The sequence below is a fragment of the Eptatretus burgeri genome, chromosome 3 (genome assembly GCF_056783735.1).
Source record: "Eptatretus burgeri isolate ZD-2024b chromosome 3, Ebu_testis_v1, whole genome shotgun sequence".
Classification (NCBI taxonomy): Eukaryota; Metazoa; Chordata; class Myxini; order Myxiniformes; family Myxinidae; genus Eptatretus; species Eptatretus burgeri.
In genome coordinates this window covers 16631556-16642525 of record NC_140963.1, presented here as the reverse complement: position 1 = coordinate 16642525, position 10970 = coordinate 16631556, and the positions used below count along the sequence as shown (strand labels likewise).

The 10970-nt window shown below is 43.3% G+C and overlaps 1 protein-coding gene across 1 annotated transcript in view; it reads right to left on the bottom strand.

Annotated features, from left to right (window-relative positions):
- The window catches only part of LOC147029450 (titin-like), a 146814-nt gene that overhangs the window by 37494 nt on the left and 98350 nt on the right, over positions 1–10970 (bottom strand). The window contains exons 12-15 of the mRNA XM_085872499.1: positions 10682–10875; positions 3048–3212; positions 1776–1944; positions 1–1617 (exon numbers count right to left, since the gene is read on the bottom strand). The exon at positions 1–1617 is cut by the window's left edge and continues 86 nt beyond it. Coding sequence (XP_085728625.1) covers positions 1–1617; positions 1776–1944; positions 3048–3212; positions 10682–10875 — 2145 coding nt within the window. The remainder of the gene's footprint in view (positions 1618–1775; positions 1945–3047; positions 3213–10681; positions 10876–10970) is intronic.

Genomic DNA, 10970 nt, shown 5'->3' with positions numbered 1-10970 from the left:
GCATCCTTGATGACCAGTTCACAGACGTCCTCTTCCAGCCAGCGCCAGCAGATTCTCTCGGACAACTCAATCTTCACACTATTCTTCAACCACTGGCATTCAGGCTGAGGATTGCCCTTTATCCGAACTTGGAAATTTGCCTCTCCTCCTTCTGGAACCGTTTGACTGGCGATACGTTCCAAAAATTGTGGTGCCTCCATTCCAGGCAGCAATGACTCCCTTTCAGTTTTCATACCTTGGACTGAAGTTTTACTTTCCACAATATCAGGATTTTTTTCTTCCTCTGACTCTTCCTTAATACGATGGACTAGTAATTCACGTCTTTGCCGAAGCAAGTCTTTATAATCGCTGGATTTTATTCGATTCCTTTGATCCATACCCGTCATGGCTTCATAATAGCCTTCTTCCTTTCTCCGCTTAAATTTACTCTGGAGCTCCTCTGTCTCCTCCGATTGTTTTTCATAAGTGATCCTACCGGCCTTTTTAAGCTTAACCACCTCCTGATCTTGTGATTGCTTATCTGATTCTGCGGAAGAGTCATCTTTTACAATTCCAAATGTCAGTTTTCCTGATGTTGTTTCATGGTGATGGGTCGGGTTAGCTTTGCGGAGGACCATACGGAAGTCTTCACGTGGTGTAACTTCCAAGCACACAGTCGTTTCAACACAGCCCTCTGAGTTTTCTGCAAGTAAACGTAGATTGCCGGTGTCATAGGTTTTACAGTCCACGATCTCCAAGTAGTGAATGCCATCATAGTGGATACGAAAGCGCTTGCTCTTATGAATTTGCCTTCCGTTGAGAAACCAAGACACCTTCGGCGGGGGTTGGCCAGTCACACGGCAACGAAAACGTGCCTGCTCACTTTCGTGTAAACGGCACGGCTCTGGGTGCATCACAATTTGAGGCTTTTCTTTTTCCAGTGGTACATCTTCAGTAACAGCAGCGACAGCAGCAAGGGCAGCTGCAGTGGATCTTTCAAGTTCTCGTAGACGCTGAACACCTCTCTGGCCCTCGGGGAGCTGAGTTTCTTCAACTAGGCTCTTCTCCTCTTTCACAAGGAGCGTTGTTGAAGTACGGTCACTGCCATACACATTGGAGGCAATACAGCTGATGACACCGCTGTCACGAGGATAAGCCACATCATAAATCAAGCTACAGTAACCAAATTCACATATCATCCTCACGCGATTGGCTGCTTGGATAGGGCGACCATCATGCAACCACTCAACAACTATAGATGGGTCACCAATTGGAGTCAACTGGCACTCAAAAATTGCTGGACCAAAATGTTTTAGCTTCAATGACTGTAGTTTCCTCTTGAAACATGGTGGTTGTTCCAAGTTTCCATCAAAAAGATCCCCATCTTCCCACTGCTCTTGGCCATACCGCGAGTGAAGAGGCTCCAGCACCGGCGCTGCGATCTCTCGATACACTCCACGAGGCATGAACAAACGTCGCTCAGCGTCTGCTTTTCGCCTTACCTTTGACTCGACAATCACCTTGCAGCGCGTCATTACTCGCCCTGCACGGTTTATGGCAGTTACCGCATACGACGCTGAATCAGTTGGGACGGCGCCAGACAAAACAAGTCTGCTCTCACCCATTGCATCTTCTATCCTGGAGAAAAGAAAATAACACTCGTGCAAATTATATGGAATAGTTACGTATATGTTAAGAAATAATGATTTGATTATTATCTTTCTAGATGTAAATGAAAATGATAATCTTCTGTTTTCCTTTTTAATTTAAATTCGTGATTAATTAAGGAAACATACACGATTTTGGAGTTCTTGTGCGGATGGATTATTTCATTGTTTTTGAGCCAGATGAGGTCTGGTATCGGTTTGCCTCCAGCTTTAGCTGAGAGGTAAACAGTCCCACCCTCATGCACGCTCACGTTCTGTAGTCTCTCCAAGAAATGAGGCCTCATGAGCATTTCTCGAGCTGCAACGAGAAAAGGGAGTTCTTCGTTACACCACTAAAGCTTCTAGTTTCTAAAAAAAATTGCCAATGTACACAGTTATGTGTTTACGATTGCCAAAGTACACAATAAATTCCAAGTTATGAAAAAAGTGAGGTTTCTGCAACAGTAAAAAAAGTTTCTGCAACGGCGAAACTTCGTAACATCAACTGTGATATTCTCCAGAGGAAGTTGCACACGTAGATGAAGCTTGTTGGAAAAGCAGTGGAAATTTTCTCCATGGAGGATTACAGTTTTATGTCGGTGTCGTGTGTTGAAGAAATTAGTGTAACTGAATGGAACTCTCAGTATGAATTTATGAATTATGTATGAAATCTTCTAATTCCAAGTATGAAAACAGTTAATGATGAATTTGACAGGATTACTCAAGGGCAAGGAGACATGTCCAAGGATGATAGTTTTGTTATCATCTGGGTGGTGTAAATGGTTTTTGGTGATGTGTCTGAGTTTTATCTCCTCTTGAAGAGTGATCCAATTCCAGGACCTCAAATTATGGAAATGTGTGCACAACTTTCTCAAAACAGGAAAACCATTTCAGCTCTCATCATGGTGCAGGATACTGATGTGCACGTATCCTTCTCCGTTTTTTTCATCGTGTGGAGTTACGTAACATGGCTCTGGTACATCAAACATTTGCCTACTCAGATGTAGAAAAAAATGACTGATGTTTCTGCACCAAGAAAATATCCAGGTCATACCATAGCCCTTGAGATCTCCCACTGTTTGGCAAATCAACTCAAATTGTTCAATGAATGTCTCTTTGGCTTATTTTTCAAACTAAACTATTGTTTGACTTGAATGAACATCTACAGTATATGGCCATGATTTATGATGTATGTCCCAACATGTTCCAGCTACTCTGCTTTCAGGTCTTTGTCAGGTTTTACACATTGACAAGGATGCGATGAGCTTCTGATTTTGGTTGCACCTTCACATCGCCAAGTTGTTTTATTCTGATGTGAAACAGAATGTTTACATCAGTGAAGGTCCTACAAAACCCAAAACAAAGTAACTGTGTATTCTCTCAATTAAAGCATTAGCCCCACCACTTGAGCTGCATACATACCCTCCACAACCAATGGCACTGTCGTGGTGGCTCTGCCCGCCTTGTTTAGAGCAACAACCGTCCATTCTCCCTGGTCATCCAGTGAGACAGGTGAGATGATCAGAGACTGCGTTCCATCCTCCTTGATAACAGTTTTGTGGTCATGATCATTGCGCAGCTGCTGACCTGCCGTACACATCAGCATCTCACATTGATTGCATCACGTACTTTTAAAGTGTGCAACCATGAGTTTCAATCTACAAATCAACAACCACTTCAGAAATGGTGCAGAGTGTGAAAGGAATGCAAAGCAATGTAAAAAGTGGTTGATGAGAAACTTAACAGTGTTAATAACACTTGTTGATAATGGAAGCAATAGTAATTCCACGAGTCAGCATGGAAAGATGTGAACCGAGATTATTTTTATTGGCTTTCATTTTAATAATCACATTCCTGGTGTTCTTGCTGAACTATGCTGAGACCAATTTAAATTTAAAACCTCCGAAATATGTCATCATCACTCCCATATCCAAGACCTTGATGATGAGAGGATCGATCATGTGTGTGCGGTCAGTGGTAATTGGATGACTGATGAGACATTTGGCCTTTATGTATTGAGACAAATACGTATAGACATGTGAAAACTTAACTTCAATCAGAAACTACAAATGCAGGCACCCATTTTACAGATACATGCCACAGGACAAGAAGTTTGAAGGTAGAACAACATCAACGACAACGAAGACCAAAACTAGATTTTGAGCAGCAAGATCGTTGCATCCACCAGGGGAAACATATTTTGCTTTGAAACCCACCGAAGCCAAGCCGAGGAAAGTTTAAAACCATCGATGGCAAAAGTTAATATCGCAGTGATGCTTAATGGATTATTAATGTATGTTATGCAGTAACTGCATGATTCACTAATAGACATTTTATGTTTATTTATTGTCGAAAATTTTTTTTTATATATATATATATATATATATATATATATATATATATATATATATATATATATATATATATGCATGTACATATGCTGTATATAAATTTTATAAAGGCTCTTCTTGCTAAACACTTGCATAGATTCAGCCTATTTGGCATGAGCTCAGCAGAGCTACAACCCCCGATATCTCCATAGGATTGTACTGCAACCATACCACCTCCTACGGAAATCTGTCTACCAACAAAGAAGGAGAAAAACACATAAAATGTCATAACCCCCGTGGTTTTAAAAATGTTGCTGTATGGAGTTAAAAGGCTAGCCCATATTTACATGATCTACGTATGTGTATGCGCAACTGACTTGAGTGGTCGTGTGACATGGAAGAACATTTGTGCCGTCTGACATTTTAAAAGTTTGAACAAAATCGGACCATGCATGTTCAAGAAATGGTTGGGGACACGTTTCAGTGCCTGGTGTTGGCTTAATGGTTAGGGTAGTGGGCTTGGGATCCTAGAGTCCTGAGTTCAAATCCCGCTCAGCTGTTGAATTAACACCAGGTGGGGTTGACTCTGCCTGTCATCCTTCCGAGGTCGGCAAAATGAGTGCCAGCATGCTGGTATACAGTGTCGGAGTGGCGACCCGTCCAGGATTGTTCCCAATAGCCAAGGAGACTGCTTCGGCGGCACCAACGCTCTGCACAGAGTATGGTCCTAATGGATGGATGGACGTTTCAGTGACAAAATGGCCGCCAGTTGGCCATCTTGGATCTGATCACGAAACAAAATGACATGCATATGTAAGCCACCATTCGTTATCTGTGTGTCAAGTTTGAACAAGATCGGTAAATGCATGTCTGAGAAATGGTTGAGGGCGTGTTCAATACCGGGGTTGTTTTTTTTTCAACAAAGTGGCCACCAGTCTACAAGTCGGCCATCTTGAATCTGGTCTCAAAACAAAATGATGCACATATGTAAGATATCCCAAAACGAAGTGACTGTGTCCTCTCTGCCCTTTCCCTGTTCCTAAATTTATTCCAGACCTAGCGAGACTCAGCTATGAGGAACAGCTGAAGGAGACAGGGCTTTATTCACAAGAAAGAAGGCGGTTGTGAGGAGATATGATAGAGATGTTTAAGATAATGAAAGGTATAGATAAAATAAGTGCAGATGAATTATTCAACAGAGTAGACAGTGATAGAACCAGAGGCCATAGCTTGAGAGTAAATTAGAGGAGAGTTAAGACGGTAGCAAGGAAGGGGACTTTCACTCAGAGAGTAGTTAATGTATGGAATGGTCTCCCAGGAAGGTAGTGGTAGCAGAAAAAGTAGATAAGTTTAAATTAGAATTAGATAGGTACCTGGAAGTTATGGAGATGGAGGGATATAGGGATGTTGATAAGACTTATTTAGGTAGTTTGAGAATTGATGGGTGATTGTGTACGGAGTGCTGTTGGTGGGGGTCTTGTTAAGGGGGGTTGTGTGGTTGATGTGTCTTTTTAACCAACACCATGTCTCCTCCCCGAGGGGAAGAAAAGGAAATAAAAATATAATAAAAATGACAAAAAAAAATTAAAATACAATTATTTCATCAACTAAAAACTTTTTGGGGGGCATTTTCCTCCTTGGATCTTGTGTAGATGGGTTGGTGTGGTGTTTGTGCAAGCATGATGGGCTGAATGGCCTCCACCTGTGTTGCATTTCCTTGTTATCCTTGTTATCATTTGTTATCTGTGCCACGTTTGAACAAGATCGGTAAATGCATGTCCGAGAAATGGTTGAGGACGTGTTCAACATCATGTTTTTACAACTAAAATTGCCAGCAGTCGGCCATCTTTGATCGAATCGCGAAATAAAATGACAAGTTTATGCATACTATTAGGTATTGTCTTTGTGCCAAGTTTGAACAAAAGTGGTCCAGACATGACCGAGATATGGCTGCGGACGGATGCACACACACACACACGAGACCAAATCAATAAGCCCCCGTTTCGCACTAAGTTCAACGGGGGATAATAATTCAGTCTGTTGGTCGTGGATTATGGTAAAGTGTATATAAATAAATAAATAATGGTTCCTGATGGCATACACAATCCTGAAATATTCTCTCCCATAATATATATATATATATATATATATATATATATATATATATATATATATATATATATATATATATATATATATATATATATATATATATATATATATATATATATAAATAAATATATATATACAGTCAAAGCTCGTGACTATGCCACCCGTCGGGACCGAGCAAAAGTGGCATAGTAACGAGATTTTGTAAAAACGGCCTTATTTTCTCAAGTTACCCATCTGTAGTTATTCTTTAGACAAAATTTATTCCAGCAAGTAAAAGGCACGACTGTTGTATAAGCTAAGCGAACGGAGAACATACACACACTAACAGAGTTCACACACTAACATATGGCATGGCGAGAAATTCACGACACACAAAGCTTTCAAGAATCGTCGGCTGGCGCATCTTCTTTCGGCGGATCTCGTGCATCTCGTTGTCTAGCCGATCGCACGCTTGCATCACACCGGGCTTCCCGCTTCTCTGCTGCATGAATTTCCGGACGGTGCTACAAGCGCGCTGGGCTTCCTCGAACGGAACGATTTCCTCCTCGACAGTTACCTCGTCATCTTCGCTTTCCACCGGATCCTCACTGCACAGAATCTCCTCCGCAATCTCCTCCAGCGTGAAATACCCGCCAGTCGCGAGGCGCTCGTCGGCTTCGAGAAAGTCAGACAGCTCGTTCTCCTCGTTCTTTTCCTCGGCAGGCAGAGCTTCCCAGATGTCGGGCAGCTCCGCATCCTGTGGCTCAGTTTGGATCTCCTCTTCGATGAACTTGGCCTTCGCGAAACAGTTCCTGATCGTCGACTTGCCGACCTGCTCCCAAGCACGCCGGGCGATGTGTAGAGCGTCGAGCAACGTGAACTTGAACTCCTTTCCCTCGTCTATGGCCTCAAGCCGGCAGGATAGCAGGAGCTTCTGGTAGTGGCGCTTGAGGTTCTCTATGATTCCCTGATCCATTGGTTGCGAATTGGCTGTCGTGTTGGGTGGGAAGAAGACCAGTTGGATGTTGTTCAGCTCGAGCTCGGGAGGGTGGCCAGAGAAGTTACCGAGACAGACCAGCACTCTGCGTCCCTGCTGGCCGAGTCTTCCGTCCCACGCACGCAACATCTCCTCGAAAAGCTCCGCCGTCATCCACGCCTTCGAGTTCGCCTTGTACTTGACCGGGATCTCTTTGTTCTTGAAGGCACAGGGTTTCTTAGAATTGCCAATCACCAGAAGAGGGAACTTCTCGCTGCCGCTCATGTTTGCCCCAACCAGAAGAGTGATCCTTTGCTTGCTTTTCTTTCCTCCAGTACACCGCTCTCCCCTGAAAGGCAAGGTCTTGTTCGGAAGCAGCTGCCAGAAGAGTCCAGTCTCGTCCAGGTTGAAGACGTCGTCTGCGGAGAACTGCCCGAGTAAGGGCCGGAGAACCTGTTGTTGCCACTCAAGAAGGGATTGCGAATCCACCGCTCCAGCTTCACCCTGCACTGTCTTGAACGTGATGCCGTGGCGCTTCTTGAAATTGCCCAACCAACCGTCGCTCGCCATGAAGTCTGGGATGCGCATCAGCTCGGCCAGTTTCATCGCCTTCTCCTTGATCAGATCGCCGCTGACAGGCACATTCTGTCCTCTTGATTGCTTCAGCCACATGAGCACTCATTAATCAAGCTTCGGGTCGTGAGCCTGCGTCAACTTCATGCGCTTCGATGGAAACCCAGCTTTGATTGCAGCCTCGATTGCATCCTTCTTGCTGAGAATGCCCTTCACGGTGGTTCTCTTAACTTCGACGCCCCATTTCTTGCTAATCTCCCTGGCCAACTTGGACTGATTCGGCTCCTTCTTCATGGCATCGATGATCTCCTTCTTCTCCTTCAGCGTAAAGTCGGTTCGCTTACGTTTCTGAGCTGACATTATGGGCTGAATTTGAAAAAAAATGATGTCACTGTTGTACGTGTGCCTGCGTGTCTGTGTGTGTGCTCGCGCTTTTTTGTGTCTCGTTGTGCGTGTTGTGATTGGCTTGTTGTGGCTGGCATCGGGGAGAAGAATCGCGTGTTTTGACACAGTCTGACTATGCGCGTACGTATTGAGTTATGTTGTGCGCAGCTGGACTGTAGTTCGTCGCTTCGCCTTTGGACGTGAGTGTGATAATCGAGCACTGCGCAATACAGACTTTTTCACGACTCGTGCCTTTTAACAGTCACACAGTAGTGGCATGGTAGCGAGAGTAGGGGTGGCATAGTAAATTTATTTTGTATTGAATTTTGTCGGGACCGAGCAAAAGTGGTATAATAGCGAGAGTGGCATAGAAGCGAGGTGGCATAGTAACGAGCTTTGACTGTATATATATATATATATATATATATATATATATATATATATATATATATATATATATATATATATATATATATATATATATATATATATATATATATATATATATATTTTTTTTTTTAAATTGCCAAAATTCCAAATTGGCTTTGATCCCAAAATCATTTGACGTGCCTCATGTACAGATATTATTGCATGTGCGTGCTGGATATGAATGAAATGTGTCCAGTGATTTTCAAGTGGAGGCTTCGGACAGATGCACAAACCACAAATGGGTGGCCGGACAGATGGACGGAACCCAAAATATAATCGCCCACCCGCTATGACGCCTGGTTGTGGAGCTAAAAATGCCAACACATGCCAACATATACAGCTGTCACGTAATGATTAGATCATCCGCTCTGAGTCTGGGAGGTCAGAGGTTAAAATCTGCCCCAAGCCCTAGCTGTCATTCCAAAGACTTTAAAAAAAATTAATTAAGTGTTGCTGATTGCTGCTTCCTTGCAGTGGGGGCAGATAACAGCAATTTTTGAGGAATCGTGCAAATGATGATACAAACATCAAATTTGGCACATTTGTTCTCCAGGGGATTCTAATCAAATCTGCCTGATTGGCCATTTGAAAATCCAAATTTTGAAAAAAAAAATAAAAAAAAACTTCAAAAAAGTCAACATCACGAATCAATGTTGGATGCTGGCTGAGATTGGTGAATGTTTCAGAAACATCATCAAAGACGTTCCAAGTCTGCCATGCAGTTTTCTTCCCTTTACCGCGGAAGGCAGACACGACGTCACATTCAGTAAACGCATGGAAGTATGGGATCCCTCTTGCTTTCTCAGGCCCTATTGCAGAAACTACCTCATGGACTGGAATCCATCACGCCTTGGCTCCTTGGCCAAAGGCAATCCACATGTTCTCAAGACCTAGTTCCTGTAAGGATGGCAGGAGAGATATTGCGATGACTAGTACGTCCATGTCATTAGCCTTAATGATAATGGACTTGCTACCATCCGTCGTTGCATCCCTGGTGTGTACAAATATTTGAGTGCCAACTTCTTCATGACAACATGGAGACACATCATCCAGTGACTTCCTTGTGTTGCTAATGCCATCTTCTCCTTTTGTGACAATGACTGTGCTTGTCGTCTGTGCTTCACACATCTTTTCCGCAAGGAAGTGAAACAGCTCAGTCTTGTTGCTGTCATCTCGAAGAAAGCTTCTCCAGTTACTTGGGGTCTTACTGGTTTCTGTCACTCTTCTACTGATCCCTTGCCCCCTTTTTGACCTTGCCTCGGACTTCAGACTTGACTTATTGTACACATCAAACACTACGTCCACCCTCTCGTACCTGGCACCATAGCATTCCACCTTTGTGATGATGTCTTCTTTAGCATAGTCATCAAATATCTTTGAAGTGCGTGGAGGTAGGGCATTGATAAGTGCTGAGCCATCAATGATGACAGCATCTCCCCTTGGTTCTCTGTCTGGGATGTTCACTTGCATTTCAAGAATTTCAGCCAGCTGTGACTTCAAATTTTTGAAGTTTTTTTTTTTTTCAAATTTTTCAAAATTTGGATTTTCAAATGGCCAATCAGACAGATTTGATCAGAAAGCCCTGCAGAACAGAAATGCCAAATTTGATGCTTGTATCATAATTTGCACGATTTTTCTACTATATACTACACTATTGCTTGAGGTTCAGCATTTAAAAAGGATAGAACACAGACAAACAACCATAAGTTGACAACCACTAAGCTGGCTTATTGGGCCGAATGACCTCCTCCTACATTTGAAGTCCTGCGTTTTAAGTTCCCTGTTAGGGAAATCCTATTTATTGAATAACAACTGTTACGTGGTGATGTATCGGCGCACCGGATGTGGCTATTGGCTCTGGCTGTTTCTGTCTGTGAGAAGTCGAGTGAGTCGGTGAACCACTTCTGTGTTATGTATCGTTGAACTTGTTCACCTGTTCCTCAAGGTCCTTGTGTCGCTTTCCCTCTGACGTCCGTGCTGATTGTGGACACGTCCTGACAACTACAAGATTATAGCTTTGGAGCAGAAAGAGGTCGGCATTCACCAGGCAAAAAGGCCAGGTTTTGCCTTAAAAAACCTCTGGAAAAAAAAAAGTCGGTGGAAGTTCAAAACCATGATCGATGGCAAAAGGAGAAAGACCATGAAGCCTGTGAGATCACAGGAGAGAGCACAGAGACAGCAGTGCGCCAAATGAGAGAGGCCACAAAAGCTGACTCATTGCTGTATTTTAATGTCGATACGAGTACTTTGTTCAGTAGTGGAAACGAACTAACCATTGTGAAGCCAGAATGTTTCTGGCATCGGTCGACCCACGGCCTTCACGTCGAACCTGGCAACTGTGCCTTCTGGCACACATACAGGTATGGGCTTCTGCACAAGCACGGGGCGGTAGAGCTTCTCCAGCGGCATGGCCTGCAGGGCTTCCTCAAGGCTTGGTTCAGGCACAGGTACAGGTGGTATTTGGTAACTGCATTACACAAACAGATACATTTGTTTGATGCATTCAATAAGTTTTCATCCATACCAAATGTAATGCACATTTAAAACGGATTGAAATGTTTT